The sequence below is a fragment of the Apteryx rowi genome, unplaced genomic scaffold (assembly GCF_003343035.1).
Source record: "Apteryx rowi isolate R43461 unplaced genomic scaffold, aptRow1 scaffold_651, whole genome shotgun sequence".
Taxonomy (NCBI): Eukaryota; Metazoa; Chordata; class Aves; order Apterygiformes; family Apterygidae; genus Apteryx; species Apteryx rowi.
This window is the reverse complement of record NW_020450929.1, coordinates 272964-294263: the sequence shown is the minus strand read 5'-3', so window position 1 is coordinate 294263 and position 21300 is coordinate 272964. Positions and strand designations below refer to the sequence as shown.

Sequence of the window (21300 nt, the reverse complement as noted above, 5' to 3'; positions counted from 1 at the left end):
AAAGAGCCAATCTTCTGACTTACCTCTAACTTTAATCTCTCTGCTGAGCTCTTGTACATTGACACATTTGGCAGCTCTTCCGGTGGAGCTGGAGGGAGCTGCAACTCACCTGGCTTACGTGCATAAAGCTGCCTCTCTGCAGCGTGTGACTTGGCAGCGAAGGAAGCACATGGGACTAACGCGTCCTTTCCCTGGGAAGGCTGCTCTATGCCAGGGCTGTTAAATCTGCTGTAAGCAGGTGACTCATACCCGGGGGCCTCTGCTGGAATGTAATAAATAAGCAGTGTGGTTCAGTGACTCAACTTGATCTCTTCCTTCCCACCCAAGCAACACAGCCACCTGCCCCTCTCTGTTCTCCTCCAGCTGCTAGTGCTCTGGCTTCCCCAGGAAGGCCTGCCTGTCTTTGATGCCTCCATACTTCAGGCTGCTCTCAAAGCCCCTAAATCCTGATGCTCCCTTTGTCTTTAAGACCTGGAGACAAAGCCTTGCCCGGCTGTGGCTTGAGCTAGTGTGTGCTAATCATCGCTGCAAAGCTGCTTGGTTGCATTCTGCCCCTGCCTACATGAAGTCTGTTGCAAGTTCTGCAGGACTGATCCTCGCACTGATCTGCAGTGTGCCTGGGTGCCTTTTGAGTGATAAAAGTTGAATGAAAAGGCACAGAGCAAATTGCTCTGTAACATGCCCCTTGCTGGATGGCAAGGCTATGTCCTCTCTTTTTGCGTTAATCTGAGCAGGTCAGAAGAAARCCTGTCCCTCCCTCGGTGATCCTAGTGGCCTGCCTGTGACAGAAGACTGAAAGTAAATGGAAGCAGAGAGGGCCTTCCCCAGAAATACTGGGGAGGGAAGGGTTATTTCAGCTAACAGGAACAGGTTATTTCGGCTAACAGTGATATTTGCTCAACCTGGGACTAAACGAACAGGAACTGACTTAAGGCTGRGGCTGAGAGGGCATATTCTAACCTGTCAGAATAGAGAGATTCTGTTCTGGTTTCCAATTGGAGCAATTTCCAGTTGTGGCAAAAAAAACAAAATTGGTTTTAAGCTGGGGATTAAGTGAAAAGGAAATTTCAGAGCGTCTGTGATGACCGGAGACTGGGTTGGATGACTTGGGAGGTCCCTTCCTGTCTCGTGTTCCTAACTGAACAGAAGAACACTTCCTCAGCCTCAGCTGCCACAGAGGATGCTGTAAGCGCCATGTGGCTTTGTGATAAAGCTGCGTAAGATGTTCTCTGCATCCTGCCCTGTCCCATCCCTTTGTGTGCTTGCAGTGCAGCATCTTTGTGATAGTGAAAATCTTCCCTCTTGTTTGTACTTGTTTTGCTGCAGGAATGGGGACCACRGATCATGTCATAGTGCTGGCTTCTACCAACCGTGCCGATGTCTTGGATAATGCTTTGATGAGACCCGGGAGACTTGACAGGCACATCTTTATTGATCTTCCAACACTGCAGGTRTGTTCCACCCACTGCCCTGTCCTTCCCATAATGCTAATGACTCAGGTGTCCCAGTCTTTTACTTGCTRATGATTCACTGGCCTGGCAAAGGCTGAGCTTGGTGAAGATAGAGGTGGCAGGCTTATGATTGCCTTCGTTCTTATTCCTGTGCCCTAAATCAAAGAGCTGACATGCTAATGCACTTGTTTGTTTTTCTGAAATGACAACTTGCTGTTTTTAAGTGTCTGCGCTTGCTCTGGTATGGGCTTTGGCAGCAAATTCTTCTGTGAGGTTCTCTTTGCCATGGAGATGCAGAAATATGTGTCCTCTCTCCAGGAAATCAGGAACTACCCAATTGGCAAGTTAACTTGTGCTGCCTTTGTGAGGAGAGCTCAAATTGTAATGTGCCTTGAGCACCATTTGTCATGTCGGTTTATCATCCGCACTATCCTCATCAGGCTCCTCATTTTCCTTTACGCAGCCTGTTGAGTGACTTTCTCCTCCTGAATGCTTCTAGATCCGTTTACTAGGGTAGTCCACCATGTCTGCTGTGTTGACAATTGTACCACAGTTTTGAAAATAAGCTCAGCTGCAGTAAAGATGTGTGTGCTCTGCCAGCACAGGCTGCTCTTCTTCCATCTGTGCTTTACTGTCATCCTTGGAGTTTTCAGTTAAAATACCTTAAATGCCTGATACAATCTGGCACYGGAAGCATGAACTGTGCAGCTGCCCTGAAGGAGGAAGGGAAAAACCCTGGCAACTGAGCCCATTGTTCTGATCAGGATCTCCTGGACCAGCTGAATGAGTCACTCCCTGGCTACTTGCCAGCCGTCACTTCACCCCCACCTTCGTCAAAGGGTCACAGGCTGAGTAGCTAGTAGRTGGGGTCTTCATTCAGTGTAGGAGGGAGCAGGCAGAGGTGCTCTGAGCTCCTTCTCTGCAAACGCTGTTAAGGTAAGACAAAAGTTAAAAGACCAGAGTGAAAGTTAGGAGGGGAGAGTGGCCCTGGGAGAGAAAGCAGTGACTCACCGTAAGCCTTCATACATACAATTTGAGAGCTGGGAGTTTATCAGGACTCTTGTGGGATGAAAACGTTGTAAGAATGGCCCTGCCCTCTGGTGGCAGTGTCACTGTCCCCACTGCCAGAAGCCTGGCTGCTCCTTAGCTGCTTGTGATGGATGGCAGTGACTCTGCTGTATTGCAAAGGCTTCCTGGGCCCAGATGTTCCTTGTTGTGCAAATGCTGTTTCCTTTACAGGAGAGAAGAGAAATCTTCGAGCAGCACCTGAAGGGTCTCAAGCTGATCCAAGATGGCAGCTTCTACTCGCAGCATCTTGCTGAGCTGACGCCAGGCTTCAGTGGTATGACATGCTGCATCCTTGTTGGGCCGCTCTACCTGCTTCCATACTTGCTAGTTTTCCAGTTCAACCTGGGGCTTTTTGTTTGATTTGTTTTAACAGGGTATTTTGGTCTAAAAGGCTGCTGCTTTTTTTTTTTTTTCTTCCCTCAAGCCTTCTCCATCTCTGCTGAAATAGTGGGAACCAAACCATCTCCCTAGTGAATGGAGCTGTGATGAGCAATTGTTCGTGGTTATTTTCAATTTTCTGAGACTTCTGGGACTAGCAGGGCGTGGGGGTAGAGAAAAATAAGCTTCTATAGTGCCTGGGATCCTAATTCCCGAGGGGAGGAACCACTGCTTGTGGTCTTGTCCAAGCTGCTGTTGAGGGTGTGTTGTTACGCTTCAGCTCACTGAGATGGACTCTTAAGCTGATACGTGTTACTAGGAAACTAAAATGATAGGAGAAATAAATAACAATTTTTTTTGTTGGTCAGGGTAAAAAAATCAGACAGCTCTGACTCCTGCACTGAGCCTGCTTTCAGGGTAGGTCCCTGGGAGTGTGAAACAGTGCTGAGTAAGGGGCTCCAGAGTTCCTGTTTATGTGGAGTTCCTGGAATATCCTTTCTGGGTTTTCCCCTCTAACAGGCCCCAGCACGCTGCCTCTTCGTGACTTCTTCCAGCAGCCCCCCGCCACCATCACCCACACACACAAACTCGGAACAGATGTTCTTTCTCTTCTGCACAGAGGTTTGTGCGGTCGCTGTATGAGCAGTGCGGCAGCCCATGCCAATCTGGACTGCCCACACCACTTCTCTGTTGCTGAGAGCCAGCCTTGGCTTTAGCCTTTTAATTGATTGCTGAACTCTGTCCTGTGTGTGGCAACGCAGTGTTCATTGCCAAGACAGTTGTATTGTTCAAATCCAACATAAACACCATGGCTGAAGTTTGCTCTCTGTTCCCAAGGAACAAAGAGGAGCTTGCAGTGCAGGCTATTTGAGTTCCTTAGGTCCTCCTCCAGATTTGTTATTGCCTCTTCTGTCCCCTGGAATCTGTGTGTCACATAACAAACGTAATTCTTGTAAACTTTTGCCTGTAGGAGCTGACATAGCAAATATATGTAACGAAGCTGCTCTTCATGCTGCTAGAGAGGGTCACAAATCCATCGATACTTTCAACTTTGAGTATGCTGTGGAAAGAGTCATTGCAGGTAGGTGGTCTGACCATTTCTGTTGTTTTCTTCCTAGTCTGTGTCATACTTGTTAAGAAAAGGCTAAAATGAGTGGGTTAAGTTCCAAGAAGGCAAATGGGTCCTAACTGTGTTCCCACCTGTAGAACTGTCTTGAAGATTGCAAAAACTTCTCTAAAGACAACACCCAAGTGGATCGTTCTTCCTGAATCTGCWGGCAGCCTGAACCGATAGCTCAGTGAAGAYGGCCAGTAGCAAAACTGTAAAGAGGGGAACTCAAATCTGGGTGGGTTTTTTAATTTAAAAAAGAAAGCTTAAAAAAAAATCCAAAAAGTGAAAGTATCTCTACGTTTCCATTGCTCCTCTGGACACCTGCTGCATAAACATGAATAGCAAAATAATGCAAAAAGACGCTTGCTGCTTTTTTTTTTTTTTTTCCTCTTCTCCTCCTGGAAGCTCAGGCTTTGCATTGACAAAATAAACTCAAAGACAGTGGAGCACTGTTCTCCCTCTGAGAACATCCTGTCAGCCTTTCCCTGTCGCTTGCTGTGTAAGTGCCAGCAGAGGAACCTCTTGAGATTACCCTGTGGCTGTATATTATGGGGAGGAGAGAACAGTTCCCAGAACTCCTAACTTCACCTGAGGGATTTGAATCTAGTGGGTTTTGGGTTGAACTGTCCTGTAGCCAGGCCTTGGTTCTCGTAATCAAATGCTGAACTGCTTCCAGGCTCATTACCAGGGGGTGAGCCTGGGCAAACAGACTGCCACTCTGTGCTGCTTTGAGTAGGGCTTGTGGAACAGGATGTTTGTATTGGATCTTGGAATTTAGTTTTCAATGTTCACTTTATCAGAAAGTGCTTAAATAATTCCTCATTCAAGAGAAGATTTCAAGAAAACTCCTGACAATTTCACCTACCCTTTAAAACCCTTGGAGTGCTCAGATAACTTTGACTGCATTTCCACAAAGAGCAAAGTGTACTCAACAGCTGCAAGAGTGGAGAGCGACACATCTAGTTGTCCTGCAGAAGTCCTAATCAGCCAGAGCAAATATGTGCTTTACCTTCCCATCCGCAGGGGAGAAGGCACCAAACTCGTGAGAATCTACTTGACTTTTCGTTCCAAAATCAACCCTTACCTTAGTTCCCCAGACTTGGAGGACAGGGTGAAAAGGTGTTGCTCAGCAAGTAAGATCACAGGGGATGTGTAGCAAGAGGGATATCTGGGTTTAATGTGGTGGGTGTTAAAGCGCATGGGTGTCAGCAGTTTCACTGCTGATAAGCTGACCTGTTTCACTAAGGCACTGTAGCATCTAGGAGGCCATAAAGTCTTTGTTGCTTAATTTGATTCCTTCACGTTATCAGGACCTGGCTACTCTTAAGATAGTCTAAAAGGCCCTAATCACTGCTACAGGCCTATATGTTAAATGTTGCCTTGCCAAATAATAGGGATGCTTCTGGGTTTCACAATTCAGAGGGCATTTCAGCTGCTATAAAAGCTTTTTTGAAGAAAGGATACTACTGTGCTTTCTATTATAAGCTTCTGGTTTTAATAACAGTGGTGTTGAATCAAAAGAGAACTTTGCAAGTCCAGAGGCCCCGTCATCCTTAAAGCTTTGTGTTGCTGTAAGGGAGGAGCAAGGACTCCTCTCTGCGGTTGTCCCCATTGTGTCTTTACTTTGGGAACAGAGAGCAGTCAGTAAGCCGGGTCTCCTGGGAGTAAGGGAGGAAACCTGCTGGGTGCACAGAGGCATTTAGGGGTTGTCTTTGGAAGATGGAGTGGAGCCTGTGCTCCTGGAGGAGTTTGTGTACACAGGCAAGCAAAGATGCACCAGAGTAGTTTCCTGGGTTATTTCTCTCCTAAGTGTGATAAGGACAGGCCTTCAGGGAACTCTTCTGCATGGAGCTTGCTTTATGCAGGGAAAGAAACAATCTTTGTAGGCACACTGTGTGCTATGGCGAAGAGTACGGTCCCTCCCTCTGTCCCAGGTGGGCTGACAAAGAAACGCTTCCGGAATTGTTCAAAGTTTTTATTTTTTACACGCATGCACACGCACGCTGCTGAAAGCAGGGTAAGGAACTGACTGATTAAAATCAAGGCTGTTGTGATTAATCTTTTGTTCCATCACCATTGTGCCTCGTAGGGCACAGTGGTTTGCAGGGTCCCTGAGCAGTAATTTTACAAGATCTGCCACGCTAATTTTGCTGTTTCCTTGTTTAATAAAGCTCTTGACTTTGTTTAAAAATTAATGTTAATAGAATGTTTTTACCAAGACATAAGCAAGCTTGGTGTAATGCTGCTCTTGACTCTGCCTGTTCTACCCCCTACAGCTCCTAGCACTGTGCGGAGACATCCGCTTTAAAGTACTGACACTTTTTTCCATTCAATGTGCAGAGCTATAATGAGTGCTTGATATGCAGTTTATTCTGTAGTTAACGTATTTTCTACATGCTAGAAGCCTTACTTCCATTCAGCATTTTTTTTTTGAAATCCTAATTGGGCTTATTCTGTGTTACGGACTACTGGGCTGGAAAATAGACACTTCCAAAAATCACCTTTTTGGAGGAAGTATTAAGTGTGAGTTATGGCTTAATTTGCTAGTTCTCAGGAGCCTGGGAATAAGCTCATACAGAGCATGCCGTGTGTAATCAGAGACATTTCCTGGGTTTGGAGAAGGATTTTTGTATATACTCTTGGTTTTGTGCTGATTTGAACACTCCTAATGCACAAGGATCTCAGCTGGGCCCGCTCTCTTATTATGGGTATATATAATACAACATCTTGCATCTCTCTGATATTCTGCCTAAGGGACTGAAAGACCGTACAGAAAAATCAGTATGATACTCCAGCCAGTCTGTTTTTTCCAAATGGTAGACTGGCTTGTTGCAGAACTGTCCCTGGGCAGAGATATAGTGTAACATGCTTTTAGCAGAGCTGTGAACAGAACCTAGCTTTGCAATTTAGAGCTGTGATTTAATCATTACACAAAAAATCTAATGTTTGATTTTGTCTGTAAGAGAGAAGGGGGAGAAGTTTCTGCCAGTGTTGTCGTGCATGGCCACATTATATAAACAGCCACCAGGGATGGACTGAAAAAGCTTGCTATTCAGCCTGAACTCTTCGGAGTGCAGGTTTATAGTGGACATGCTTGGATTGCTTTCTACTGCAAGGACAGAGGGCACCTCTTCCGCAGCATGTAATTGAAGGGCATTTTATTGCCTCTCCGTAGATGGAGTGCAATAGCAAGCTTGCCTGCTGTTCAGCCACRGGCTGCCCTAAGTTGTGCACAGAGCTGCTCAAGAGTAAGCTCTACTAGTTACACCTACTGCCAGTTTATTTTCTTACCAAATCTTTGTCTGTGTTCCTGCAGGCACTGCCAAAAGAAGTAAGATCCTGTCACCAGAAGAGAGGAGGGTTGTGGCATTTCATGAATCGGGCCATGCGTTGGTTGGCTGGTTGCTGGAGCACACTGAGGCTGTGATGAAGGTAACCCAACTGTCGGCTTTGTGTAATGAAGCCTGTCACTGGGCGGGGAGAGAATCCTTTGGGGTTCCCCTGTCCCAGGCATGTTGATTGTTCTGCAGCACTTGAGTTAAACTCTACTGCATTACCCTGGCCTCCATGAGCTTGGAGCTGTGAATACTGCAACAAAATACCAAGTGACAAATCTGCCGTGAGGAAGTCTATTACTGCGCTCCACTGATGATGATAGTGATTGATCACGCTTTGTGCTGCAAAGCTGATAATCAGCCACAGGAGTAGTCTTGCATTTAAAAGCCAACTGCAAAGCGCTCCAAACATGTCTGCTGGCCACCCCGTTGCTGGGCACATTTGGAGCAACTGAGTCTCCTGATGCTGCTGCTCAATTCTTGCATCTCATCCAGACAAGCACTGCTCTGTGTGTGCATGCCCGCATACGCAATCTCTTTCCCTGCCATGACTTGCCAACATGTTGGTGCCAATATACCAGTCAGGCCATTCCAGGAGCTGCTCTGAGATTGATCAGAAGAGAAGGGTTTTTTTTCATATTGACAGGCTTGGGAGTTTGTCTGCCTGAAGCTCTTCTCTGTAGGAAAAGACCTCCCTTCAGGACCCCAGGGTGTGTTCTCTCCCATGCACATCTCCTCCCTCAAAGAGCCTTGACACTGGGGGAGGGGTGGAAGTGACAAGGATGACAGCTCCTTGGCATACCTCCAGCAGCAAATTCACTGTGAATGACCTATTGTATAAGATGAACTGTTGTTAATTACTCTCAACAAGATGTGGCTGCATTTAATAGATAGGGGAGGTGATTCTTATCTTCTAAAGACATCCCATGTTTCTCCAGGTAGTCTCAGTGACTCTGGAACACAGTAAAGCAAATTCAAATTGGTTTATATCCTCCAAAGCCACTCTTAAATCTCAGCATTTCACTGTCTTGCTGTTAAGGACAATTTCCTTTTATTTCTTGCTCTGTAATAGCAAAAAGTGCATGTCTGCCACTGTGAAGGCAGATTTTTCAGTATGGGAACTCTGCAGTTCTTGGCCCTGTCTCTGTAGATCGGCATGCCCCATGAGGTTTTGACAAATCTCACTGGGAGTGCAGGCCTCTTCCTGTTCTTCCCTCTGCGACAATATTTGGGAGCTCTTTTGTTCTCTGAACTGATGGAGCTACTCTGTGTTGCAGGTTTCCATAGCCCCTCGAACGAATGCAGCTCTGGGATTTGCTCAGATCCTTCCAAGAGAGCAGTACCTCTTCACCAAGGAACAGCTGCTGGAGAGGATGTGTATGGCTCTCGGGGGCAGAGTGTCCGAGGCCATCACCTTTAACAAAGTCACTACAGGTGAGGAGCTAGACCCTGGCATGGGCAGGTGGAGCTAGTGCTAAGAGGGCCTGAATTTCTGCACTTGCTGCTCTGTCCAAGGGTGATCTGAGCAGCACACAGAGGTTTCCCACCTTGGGGAGCAGGAAGGGAGAAATGTCAGTTTGCTTGCTTTAATCTTGGGCCTGCCTTTGTGAGCCTAAAGGTCTCACATTGCAGGTGCTACCTTACTGTCTTAGATTTGTCCTGAAGCCTAAGGCTACAGATATGATTACCTGGTGAGACTCATGGCTGGTGGAAGAGCCTGGAGCTCTCTACCTTGATTCCAGCTAGTTATATCCAAATGGCTGGCGGCAGGGCAGTGGCAGCTAAGCACTCCAACATGAGCTAACTGCCAGCATGTTCACTTAGTGTCCTAGATAGGTTTTGCAGCACACATAGTAAAGTCCCTCAGAAGGTGGAGTGTTCACTTCCATGGTCCCCTGCAGCTCCTCTGGTCTCTCAACTAGAGGAACGCGTTTTTGTATGGGACATGTGCTCCTCTTGTACTCAGTTCAGAGAGCTGGCAAGCATTGCATCTTCCCCTCCTACCCAGGAGCACAGGATGACCTGAAGAGGGTGACCAAGATAGCCTACTCCATGGTGAAGCAGTATGGGATGGTGCCCAGCATCGGGCAGCTCTCCTTCCCGGACTTGGAGAGTGCAGCTGGAATTGGTCGGCGCCCTTTCAGCCAGGGACTTCAGCAGATGATGGACCACGTAAGGCCACCCCTGATTGTGTGTTCCCGTTTGTTCTTTGCTTTTGGCAGTTCACTGAAAAATGCAAGTAACTTGCATCCGAATGCTTTGTATTTGTTTTAGCAATTAGGAAAATTCCTGCAGCTGAACACTAATCTATTCTATTATATTGTGTTAGGACTGTTCAGTGAGGCCTTAAGAGCAGGCAGAATCATGTAAAGCTGTGAGTTCAGCACAGTAGCACTGTGCTGCCTGGAGCTGCACTGAGTAGCTATGAAATATCCTGTAATGTGTAAAACTGTGAAAGCTGCGGTTGTGATTCCAGTGTGGACAAGGCCCTGCTGAGCTGGGAGGTAGAAGGAGGTGCAAATGTGACCTTTGAAGAGAAGAAAGGCTTTGCAGGGGGGAGAAAGCAGGATTTTGGGAGACTGGTGTGATTGTGGAACTGAGGACAAGTACCAGGCTAGGGAAAGATTCTGTTGTGTGAAGGTCTTTCCAGACCCTGAGCAGTCCCATGTATATCTAAGGCCTATGCAATGTTTAGACTACAAGAAGCATGTGGCTTAATCTCAGTTGCACAATTTAAATGTCTCCAGTTTCTAGGTCAGAGAGGCTTTCTAATCAAATGACTGACTGAAAAATACTAGCCGGTGTTTTGACAGGAAATTGAGCTTTCCTTGATTGGGGAAAAAAAAACAAAAAGCTTTGCCTTAGTTGGAAAATCAAATAGCTGGAAACTGAAAAGCTGTTTGAGAAGCACTATGGTTGTGCTTCCCTGGGATTTGCGCTGAGCTACCTCTTTTGCTAGTGGACAGCCTCCTTAGTTAGACTGCTTTTCCCGTCAGCTGGGACTCTCTTTGGAGAGTTGTGCTGGTGGAAGAGTTTACTGTTGCTTATCATAAATACTCTTTTGTTCTTTTTTCAGAAGGTTTATATGCATTTTCTGTCAGTGGGACCCCTTTTCTATCAGTAGGAAGCCTAGCTCAGTTTGCAGATTGCATCCCTTGGTACTCTGTGTCTATCGGCAAGTTATGTTTGCTGCTGCCTGTGCTCCAAATCTCTTCTTGTTACTGTCTTCTCCTAGGAAGCAAAGGTGCTGGTGGCTCAGGCTTACAGACGCACGGAGAAACTCTTACTGGACAACCGGGACAAGCTGCAAATGGTGAGTGTTTTACTGGTGTTTCTGGCCTTGCTGCTTTGTGCTCTGTAGCTTGGTTGTTGTAGTGTGTCTGTGTGGTTCTAGGAAGTTTTGTAGTGGGGGTGCTGGGCTTCTGTTCCTGCTGTTGGGCATGGGTTACTGTTCACTGTAGATCCCCCAGATTAAGAGTGGGCGTAGGGAAGAGTATGTACCTTCTCCAGCAGTGGATAGTCTGCCTCCTGACACCAGCTGGTGTTTGCAGGATAGAGGAGGAGGAGTGCTCTGTCCAGGAGCTGGATGGAGGTGGTTGGAAACTAGAACTCGTCTCCCTCATCTGCACTTCTTTGCTAGCCTCTTAGCCGTGTGATTTCCTGGAAAGCAGACAGTGACCATTTCTGTGGAGCCTGCAAAGGCAGGAACAGCTCATCCTGCCAGGTTCTCTAGGTGTACAGAAATCAGGTGGACAGTTTCTGGGGATGGTGGAAAAAATACAGGATCTGTCATCTCAGCTGACTGATGCTGGCTCAGGCCCTCAAGTGACACCAGGCAGTTCTCACCTGCCAGCTCCTTGGCACCTGATGTACTGAGGAGTCCCTGCTGCAGGACTAGAGCTTTGCCTCCTTCCTTTTGTGTCCTGAGTGTCCTCTAGCCAGTCACCCTAGCATGTCCCCACCTTTCTGCCATGGAGGTCAGTACCAGCCCCGCTGGGCCGGGCCTGGGTTGCAGCTCCCTATATAGATGCTGGATCTTCCCTTCAGGAGTCTAGTCTGTAGCGTCCAAAATGACGAGGAGGCAACTTAGTGTTGCATGTTTTGCAAATAAAACAATCCTTTTCCTCAAGTCATCTTAATTAAAAAAAAAAAAACACCACACGTGCGCGCACACACACGCGTGCACACACAAAACAAAACACCTTCATCCACCCAACTGCAGGACTCCCTTCCACGCACAGTAAAGTAGACAGAACTTGCTTGCTCGGACACCCTGCTGTTGCCCATGTCACAGCAGGACAGCACGCTGGGAGTGCTCTGAAGCCAGGCGTTGTGACGAGATCTCCTCTCTCCAGGCCTCCTCTCTTCTGATACTTCCGTTTAGCAGCAGTCAGACATTTGCTAAAGGCTCACGATGGAAAAACTTTTAAGTGAAGCCAAAATACCTACAGAGTAAACGTTTCAGTTGCCAGATCAGCGTGTCGCATCTTGTCAGCAGAGTTGAGCAGTTCCGTGTCTTTGACAGCCACCTGCTGCTCAAACGCGGCCCTTCTATTGGCAGAGGGGCCAGAGAATTCTCTTTCCTGGAGAGCACCTTCTAATGACCTTCAGCCCGTGCCTGCAGGAACAGACGGCTCTGTGTTACCTCTTTGTGCTACGTTACCTATGTGTTCAGGGGAGGGTCTGGCTCTGGTCTCATTTGCTTGTTACTCCGGCATCTTACCCAGGTGACACCACAGGTGCAGTGACAGTGGCAGGAAGGGTACCTCTCTAATTGTCCCTGGAATTCTGACTCACCAAATCATTTCCCAGAGCTTGCTTTACTGCCTCCACTCATACTATGTATTCCTGGCCAAAAATGCTTGTAAAAGGTGCCGGCTGCTTGGAGAACTTAGTACTAACTCCAGCAGGCTTTCAGGTTACACCATCTGTAGTGCGATAGCCAGGGGTCTGTTCCTTGTGATCTCCAGCACGTGCTGTGTCCAGATGTTGAGATGTGCATTGAGCTGGCAGGGAGAGGAGTTCAGATCAGTTCAGAGAGGCTGTTCCAAACCCCTGTGCCTCAGTATGCTCTGTTTACTCTTTCTAGCTGTCTAACGCCCTCCTGGAGAAAGAAGTGATAAATTATGATGACATTGAAGCTTTGATTGGGCCTCCACCCTATGGGCCAAAGAAAATGATAGCTCCCCAGAGCTGGCTTCAAGCGGAGAGAGACAAGCAAGACACAAGAGATGAAGAGATGCCCCAGCAGCCACCAAACCATGAGGAGGAGGAAGAACCACGTCTGAGACCAGTATGAAGCCTGCTCTGATGTGGAATGGGAGGACTGTAAAGGCTTTTTCCAAACACAGACCCTTTCCTTTCTCAGCTTTGGAATCAAAGATACTGAGCAGGGAATCTCTGTGCTGCTGTTACCCAAAGATTAAGGGATGGTGATGTCAGCTCCTGTAATGAGCTGTTCCCTGCAGGAAGGAGAACTTAGGATTTTGAAATTGATTCTCTGCAGGATAGTGGTGATTAGGAGTTGGGTAAGTCTAATCTGCTGGAAAGACTTCTTGGGCAGAGGAGCAGTGTAGATGTTCTTAGGGGTGAAAGATCCTGTGGAGTCCTTGTAAGCCACCTCTAGCTGTGCCATGTTGTGTAGCAGGAGTGCACTGCCATTCCCTTCAGTGCCAGAATGGTCGGTGTAGTGAAATCCCTTTGAGACTCRGAGCCGGCTGAGGTGCTGTAGTTATGTGACTCCACTGTAACCTTTGATCTTCTCTGCTGCTGAACATAAAATATAAACTGAAAAAAAAGTCTTCACTAGAATAAATTGTCCCTACTGTGCTGCTGTGTTTGTAGAATATGTCAAGATGTAGGTATGTGTTTTGGCACATATGAAGCTGCTTATAGCTATGGAGTTGCATAGGACATGGGCTCTTTTTCTCCTGGCCAACAGCTTGTACTCAGTTTTTATAGCAAGCGTTTCACAAGCAAAGATTGGGAAAMCCCACATCCAGAACCTAGCATGACCCAGCAGTGTGATGTTAGAAACTAGCATTGTAGAGAATGGTTGAGTTGTGTGTTGTTGGACCACATAACCAGCCCTGGTTCCTGGAGAGGTGGTGTCGGTTACCATGAACAAAAGCAGGTGTGTTCGTCGGAGAGCCTCTATAAAAAGCTGACAGTTGCTCTGTCTCCATCCATGTGGTTGTTTCAAAGGAAGCTGTGATGAAATGGTTGACAGCCCTTCCCCAAGGACAGCATTAAAATGACTGTTGGTGCCTGGTGCGTTCTGGCTGGATAAGGCTCCTTTAGGAGGGATTATTGGCTTGGATTATTCCATAARGATTTGCTGCAACCTGAAAGACCCCAGCCTAAGCCCGCTCCCCACCAGTTCTCAGCTCCCAGCCCTCAGGACTTAATCGTAGTTACAAGCCTCCTGCTGATCCCGCATGATGTCCTGCAAGGGCCCAGCTCGGCAGGGCCCAGCGCAGAGCCACCCGCACGCGCAGGACGGGGGTCTCCTGCACCGGGCAGAGCGCTGCGGGGGCTCTGCCTTGTTTTGGGGGACAGGCATGGTTTTCTTCTGCGTTGGGGGGGTGCTTGGTTCTTCCTTCCACGCTGGTTCCTTTCTTTACGAGGCRTTCGTTCTTTGAATTCATTTTTTCTTTTTTCCGGCAGCAGATGAAATTTGAAGTGTTCTTTGATCTTATTAAAAACGAAAACAAAAAAACCCTAGACCTCAACTCCTAGCTGTGTTCCGGGCTGTGCATCAACCCCTGGCTCGCGGCCGCGGGTCTGGGGCGCTCCGCGGCGGCCGTGCCCCCTAGCGGCGCGCTGCCGGGGCCCGCACGGCTGCGGCCCCCCGGGCTCCTGCCGCGTGGGAGACGCTCTGCCGCTCTCACGCGTTGCAAGCGGGGAAGGGGGAAGGCGGCCCGGCGCCGAGGCCTGGCCGCTCCTCCCGGCCGCCCGGGGCTGTGCTCGGTCCGGGGACGGCGGCCGGTGCCCCTCCGCCTCCCAGCCTGGGCGTTCGCCGGCGCGGGCCCTTTAAGCGGCGCCATGTCTGCTACGGGCGCGGTGAAGCCGCCTGCCAGGCCCTGCGGAGCCTTCGTCCTCATTGGCCGCCGCTCCTGCTATCCCAGCGTGCTCGGCGCCGCCGCTTCCTTTTCCGGTCGGCCATTTTCGGTGGCGGGAGGTGAGTCGGGGCGCCGCCGCGGGCGGGGGGGGGCTTCATCCGCCGCCATCCGCCGTCCGGGGGCTGCGTCCCGGGCTGGGCTGTGCCCGAGGCCCTGCGCGGAGCCTGGGGCCGCGTCCCGGGCCGGATAGGGGGTCTCGGGGACCCTGATGGGGCTGGGGCTGGGCCTAGGCCTGCGGCGGGCTCGGGGAGGTGGCGGGGGCCGCGGGACGGGCCCGGCCCCGGCGAAGGGCCCGGCCTGGCCCCGCCGTGCGCCCTCACGGCCGTGCCCGCGTCCGCAGGCCTGAGCAGCCATGGCGCCCAGCCGCAATGGCATGATCCTGAAGCCGCACTTCCACAAGGACTGGCAGCGGCGAGTGGCCACCTGGTTCAACCAGCCCGCCCGGAAGATCCGCAGGTGAGCGAGCGAGGGAGCGCGTGTCCCGCCGCCGGCTGCCCCCGCTCCGGCGCGCGTGGGTGGGGGATCTGCCCCTCGTCGTGCGCCCGGGTGCTTAGGTCACGAAAGAACCGCGGTTTTGGCTTCAGCTTTTCCTAAACTTTATTTAGGAAAGGGATGGGGCGTTTGTTGGGTGCGGTGTGCCGGGCCGGGGTTTGGCTCCAGCGCGTGTAGTGACAGCTGCAGTCAAGTGATGAGAAGTCTCCGGAATCGCTGTACCACGTTGATGATTCCCTTGAACCCTTGTATACCTGATGACTGCGGCTGCATAGAAGCAGACACTAGTTTGTCTTGGCTGTTAGGCCAGCACCGGGTTTTGCTTCTGAGAGATCCCTGAGCAGCAGGTGCCGCTCTGAAGGGAGCTCAGCTGGCTTTTTATAAGTGACAGATCTGACAGAAACACTTTTTCTCCATTGCTGTCCCTTCTAGGAGGAAGGCCCGTCAAGCAAAGGCTCGCCGCATCGCTCCGCGTCCTGTGGCTGGGCCCATCCGACCTATCGTGAGGTGCCCTACTGTTAGGTACCACACAAAAGTTCGTGCTGGTAGAGGCTTCAGTCTAGAAGAGCTTAAAGTAAGTACAGAGGATTGATCCTGAAGTCAGTGTGTGAAGTTGGTGTATTCTGATGCCTCAAAGCTGGTTTGTTTACACAGTTGTAAACAGAAGTTGTGACTTGATGGTTCAGTTCTGCTTTCCTCAGGGAACAGAGCTGGAGCTCGCTTGTCCTGTCTGCTTGTTCTCTATGTAGGTAGTGTGTAAGTAGCTGTGATTTGCTGAAGTGTCAGGATCTACTCAAGCTGGCTGAGACTGCCTTTAGCTAGGGGGGGGACTCCTCGTTTTGTTACCTGTAAAGGGTCAAAATAATGTTTTTGTATACTTCTTTCTTTGGAACTGTGGGATGGGGAAGCAATAGTGTGTGTCAAAGTGAAAGGCTGCTTTGAAAAGTAAATATCGGTCTGCATGGTCAGACTGTCAGTTTAACAAAACTGTTAAAATTGGATTCTGGCAGAGCCTTAATTAAGATTCCTAAACTTCTTTTAAAAAAAAAAAAAGCTCTAATAGCTTTTTATTAAACATTTTTGTTTCCTTGTGAAACATATTTATTCAGCTCCTACAGGATTTAGCCTGTGTGAACCCGTTTGTGCTGAGGAACAAGTAGACCATGATCAGCTCATTTCTGACGGAAGTCAAGGATGTTGTGCCAAGACACGTAGCTATCCTGCTGGGTTTTTCACGCAGTAGCTACGGGTTGGTTTAGCAGTACTTAAAAACCGTGGGAAGCTTTCAATGCCTTCACCTTTCTTCAGGAAAAGGTCCTCCTGTAAGGTTGTCTCAGGCACGTTTCTTAGCCGCTGAGCTGCTAAATGTTGGATCGTGGTGGCCTGCCGAACCCACCACATATTCCCACACAGTGGGCAGGAATAAATGTTAATGTTTGCTGGCAGCTGGCATCCGCAGTCTCCTCTTGTGTGTTGTTTGGTATCTAACTAAAACATTTATAACAGTGGCGTTAGTGCATTGAAGCAGTAAAATTGTTCTTCTGAATGCTAAATGCTTCATTACTTTGTGTTCTGCTACTATCTGAAAACTAAAGAAAACCAAAATGGTGCATAAATAATTTCTATCTTTTAAACAGAAAATGAGGGTGGTTTTTTCTTTTTTTTCTAAGAATTTTTTTTAACTTCTTCTGTACAAGGGACTTTTGGTCCCCTTCACTTATCCAGTTATCTACACGTCAACTTCATAAATTTTTGGCTGGCATGTGTCAGAGCGTAAACATCCCACTCATAATCAACTCTGGAGTTGCACTTCCCTGTCTTGGGAGAATCCATCTGCAAAAACTATGTAGTATAAGATCCGTGTGATATTTTAACTTTGTTGTCCGTATCTTACCTGTGGCATAGTTCAGTGCCTTTTGCCAGACCACCATGCTGCTGATGGGCCGCAGGGTCGGATGATGACGCTTTCTCCGGAATCTCTGTAGTCCGTGATGACTGCGCGTGAACCCTTTTCTGGCTGATGACCAAAGTGGCTCCCTTCAGTAGCACAGTGGCATTAGGCGTTCTTGAATATTGACACTGCATAATTTCTCTTTAGCTGGCTGGCATTAACAAAAAGTTTGCCCGGACTATTGGAATCTCTGTGGATCCCAGACGACGCAACAAGTCTACAGAGTCCCTGCAAGCCAACGTGCAGAGACTGAAGGAGTACCGCTCCAAGCTTATCCTCTTCCCACGGAAGCCTTCTGCACCTAAGAAAGGAGACAGTTCTGTAAGTACTTGACTATTGAAAACACTTCACGGAATTGGTTTCAGATAATTTTTGCAGAGGTCTGGTTATCAGCTCGTCCTCTTAGCGCTTTGGTATGCAGTCAAAAAGTGTTCTCAGGCACTTTTCAGAACACAAACTTTCTAGATGGGGAGGAGCCCTTCCCTGGGAGGGCAGCCGCGTTGCCCATGCCCGTGTGTAGAGGATGTGTGAGCGCAGTGCAAGGCAAGGCCTGATGAGAACTGATTTCTACTGCAGTCTGCTGTGTTACAAGCTGCCTTGGACTACTCGGAGCACGGTGATGCTTTGGAGTGGCTTTTGGCATAGGGACTGCTGTGCTGCTGAGAGGTGCAGCTCGCATTTGGGGCTGAACTCCCTGGGTGGTCTTGGTACCCGGGATGCTTTGATCTTTGCCTAACCAGTTGAATTTTAATTTGTGAAGCAAAATTGTCAGAGTAGCTGAAAAGTCTGTTGTCTGGAATACCTGTTTTGCTGTGATAAGTATTGCACAGAAAAGATACGGAAGGCAAGCGCAAACTTTTTTCAGTTGAGCAACTTAGTGAAATGGAGTGATTAAGTTCGTTCTGTGAAGATTGTTGCTATTGACTTACAAAATGCTTTTCACTGAAATCTCAGCAAGATCCAGAGTAGAATTGGCTTTCTTGTCTGTTCTTGCTCTCTCTGTGAAAAACACATACTTCCTATGGGATGTACGAATACTGAAATGAGAGGTAGTGTGTTGAGGTTGACGTTCGGTCTTCAGGAGAGTCTGTCAGTCCTGAGCTTAACTGTAGTACAGTCCACAGAGACAGAGTCAGACCTCTCTTGAACTGCTTTTCAGAACAGGGTGAGGAAGGATTTTTAGCATCTTACGTTCCCTGGTTGAACATAGAAGTTTTGCTGAACGTGTCAGTGTAATGGTTTTTAAGTAGGGAGGGGTGCTCCTTTCCATCTGACTGGTGGGACTGGCAGAAGTATAGACATGAGGATCCTGAAGTTGCAACTATTTTTGATGCCAGTGGTCTCCTTTCTTCAGGACAATCTGTAGTCTAAACTTCCTGAGGAGGTTGGTACGTGCATTTGGGTGCACATGAATGTAAAATGGATTTTTCCAAATTGCTGAGTAGCATATAAAACATTTCCAAACTCACTCTATTCCAGTTTTAAATTGGCTAGCAATGCAGACTTGTAACTTAAATCCCACACAGTTTTAAGCTTGCATGCTCCAGTCCAATTTCAATACCAGTAGATTCAGATATTTGCATCTGGGATCCCTTTCAATTTTTTATTTGAACTTTGTAGTTTAAACTTAATTTTAAACAGCTGATTTCTTAATTTTTGTGCAATTCCATATTCATACAAGAAGCTGAAATTAGCCTTAGATGGAACTGCTGTGGAATACACAGAGTCGTCAAACTAAAAATGACATAGTAGTTTTCAGCACTTTTCCAGCTGGCAGAACTGGCCGGATCCGTGCTGACTGATAGCCAGACAAAAACACAGGTTGTTGATACAGTTTGTCTGTGCCAGATAGTTTCTAACAGCTGCACTAGTGAAATGTTAAATTCTTTACCAGTGTTAAATCTCTGATAGTCAGCAATGTGTTTAAGCTAGGTACCTGTGTGCAAGGCAGCTTTTAAATCTAGGTACGAGACTGAAAAGTTTTAAATACTGCTCTAACAGATGCCTTTTTATACTCCTGACAATAATGTGTTTTTCCCTCTTGTTCTGCAGGCTGAGGAACTCAAGATGGCGACTCAGCTGTCTGGACCAGTTATGCCGATCAGGAATGTAAGTGTGGCTTTAAATCGTGTGCTTTGTGTGATATAGTTGAGACTTAAACTTACTGGAGAGGATTCTCTTCTCATTGCTCTACACTTAAGGGTTGCTCTCTTCAGACAGTTCCCATCCTGAATCAAAAAAACCCAAGAACAGGTCAGACTTGTCCTTGGGTTTTGTCAAGAGTGTAACTTGAGCTCTTTGCTATGCAACACTGAGAAACCAGACTGCAAAGAACTATTTGGAGCTCCACGAAAATTCTTATCAACTCAGAGGGTCCTGAAATTGTGAACTGTGGTGACTGGAGCTTTCCTCTGGACCCAGAAGCAATGTTAGGGTATTTGAGATGACCTGTTGGCTGGGAATAATCGTATATTCCAGTTTTGCCCTGAATTAACTGTGGTAGAAGCATAGCTGTGTAGACAGTCCAGAGAAGGCCAAGGTGGAACTTGGACAAAAATCCACCAAAATTGCCAGACCCCTGTGAGGACTCAGGTTAAAACACGTGCTGACTAAGCATCTGCAGTGCATGTACGTGCTCAGCGTTGTGTCCTCCAGGCAGAAGGGAAATTTGCCCGCTTCTATCTTTGCGAAGGAGCTTGTGCCCCTGCGGAGGTTGGAGCACTTCTGGGTTGCCATTTGCGGTGGTGGAGGGGTGCGTGCTGGCAGCCTGCAGCAGGACAGCCCAGGCGGGGGGAGATTGTCCTTTCTGTCTCGAAACCSTTGCTGCTACTTCTGAACAGTGGTGTTGATTGTGCACCACAAACCTGACTAAGATTTCGCTTTGTGCTTGTTTTTCTGGTCTTGTGCTGACGTGCACTGGGAAATTAGGAACTGGTTGAAAGGAGGTGTCTGGTGGAGTGATGATAAGGGCAAGGCCTGCAGACTGCATAAATTCTGTTTTCTTAATTGCATCCTGGAGCTAGTGTAAAACCATGTAGTGAGAATAATTGTGTTAAGCCTTATAAATACTGTCTTCTCTGGGAGCCTCTGATGTATAGTCTGATTGTCTGGCTCTTGCTCCCACTAGGTTTTCAAAAGGGAGAAGGCCCGTGTTATCTCAGAAGAAGAGAAGAACTTCAAGGCCTTTGCCAGCCTGCGTATGGCCCGGGCAAATGCCCGACTCTTTGGAATTCGTGCTAAACGCGCCAAAGAAGCTGCAGAGCAGGATGTGGAGAAGAAGAAATGAACTGTTCTCCCTAGAACTGTTAATAAAAAAATGTAGAAATGTAACAGTGTGTGGTGTCTTCTTAGGGCAAATGTAGAAGGGACAGAGAATTTGGCTCTCTGGTTCCCTCTGCACCAGTCTGCTGTGCTGCAGCGTGTCCAGTGCTGCGCAGGAACTCAGGCGGTTTGTTGGTGCAGATCGTGGGCAGCTACACGTGGAGGGACACAGTCTGGGGGAGTCGCTGGTCAGGCATGGGAAGTTTCACTTGCTGCGATTATGGACTAGGAATTTCCGTGAAAGCGGCAAGTGAATAAACAAACACCTTCCCCGTGGCCTTGCGCAGCTCCCTTCAGGGACGCTTGTTTGCTTTGTCTTCTGGGACAGAGCACAGGCTTCCTCCTGCGTTAGAGCTTGGCCGAGTCCAACTTTGCTTGTAAAGGGCAGCTTAGCTGAGCTGTGGCACTGTACCCAGGCAGTTGTACCCCGGCCTTCCTCTCTGGGAAGCCCCTTGTGTTGCTGGAAACTTCCATGCTGGTTGCTTGCCTTTTCCCAGAAGCTGGGGGTTTGGTAGGACGTGTGACTGGGCTAGGTGGTTTCTGAGGAAATGGGAGCTCTGTTATTTGCTCAGCTTCAGCGTGCGAGGGGATGTATGTAGTGACAACTTGGTGTTGCGTTCAAGGCACTGTGCTCGCTTTAAGAAGCGCAGCGTTTAACCAGTGTGGTGGATTTAGGAGAAAGTCGAGGCTTTCCAGAACTACTGCGTCAGTAACAAACGGGCTTTGTTTCACCTGCTACCCACCTCACTGCCGTGCGAGTGATTATTTCAGGTTGCATATCATTTCCACACCTCTGCACGTGGTTCTTTGTGAGACGGTAGTTAGCTCAGTTGTGAAAGGCAGGATGTCACCGGGGGCACGTCATCCGTGAGCGCTCAGCACGCTTTGGGTGGCCCAGCGTGTCTTATCTAGGGAACCGCAGAGCTTTGGAGCGACTCTCGCCACCCAGCCAGGTCAGCTGAAAGCCTTGTCAGTAGATGACTCGGTGCATTGATGTCCTGTGATAGAGGCGGCCGAGGCTAGGGTGCGCTGCGGAAGTGCCGGAGAGCAGGGTGCCGGCTGCTGCGCGTTG

The 21300-nt window shown here is 48.4% G+C and overlaps 2 protein-coding genes and 2 non-coding genes across 4 annotated transcripts in view; all 4 read left to right on the top strand.

The window, feature by feature from the left end:
• The window catches only part of SPG7 (SPG7, paraplegin matrix AAA peptidase subunit), a gene marked incomplete at its 5' end in the record, with an annotated part of 40374 nt that extends 27198 nt beyond the window's left edge, over positions 1-13176 (top strand). Inside the window, 8 exons of the mRNA XM_026084848.1 lie at positions 1327-1451; positions 2691-2793; positions 3868-3978; positions 7325-7440; positions 8621-8777; positions 9352-9515; positions 10579-10656; positions 12433-13176. Coding sequence (XP_025940633.1) covers positions 1327-1451; positions 2691-2793; positions 3868-3978; positions 7325-7440; positions 8621-8777; positions 9352-9515; positions 10579-10656; positions 12433-12642 — 1064 coding nt within the window. The remainder of the gene's footprint in view (positions 1-1326; positions 1452-2690; positions 2794-3867; positions 3979-7324; positions 7441-8620; positions 8778-9351; positions 9516-10578; positions 10657-12432) is intronic.
• A 1237-nt stretch (positions 13177-14413) lies between these two features.
• On the top strand, positions 14414-20237 carry RPL13 (ribosomal protein L13). Its single transcript, XM_026084857.1, has 6 exons — positions 14414-14523; positions 14805-14920; positions 15389-15530; positions 17055-17228; positions 18960-19016; positions 20035-20237. The coding sequence occupies exons 2-6, from the start codon at positions 14817-14819 to the stop codon at positions 20191-20193; spliced, it is 636 nt and encodes a 211-aa protein (XP_025940642.1). The 5' UTR covers positions 14414-14523; positions 14805-14816; the 3' UTR covers positions 20194-20237.
• LOC112975156 lies at positions 15152-15229 on the top strand. The gene has a single exon (XR_003256491.1). It is a non-coding gene; the product is annotated as a small nucleolar RNA MBII-202 (small nucleolar RNA).
• LOC112975157 lies at positions 16913-17000 on the top strand. Its single transcript, XR_003256492.1, has one exon. It is a non-coding gene; the product is annotated as a small nucleolar RNA MBII-202 (small nucleolar RNA).
• Positions 20238-21300: the final 1063 nt, after the last annotated feature.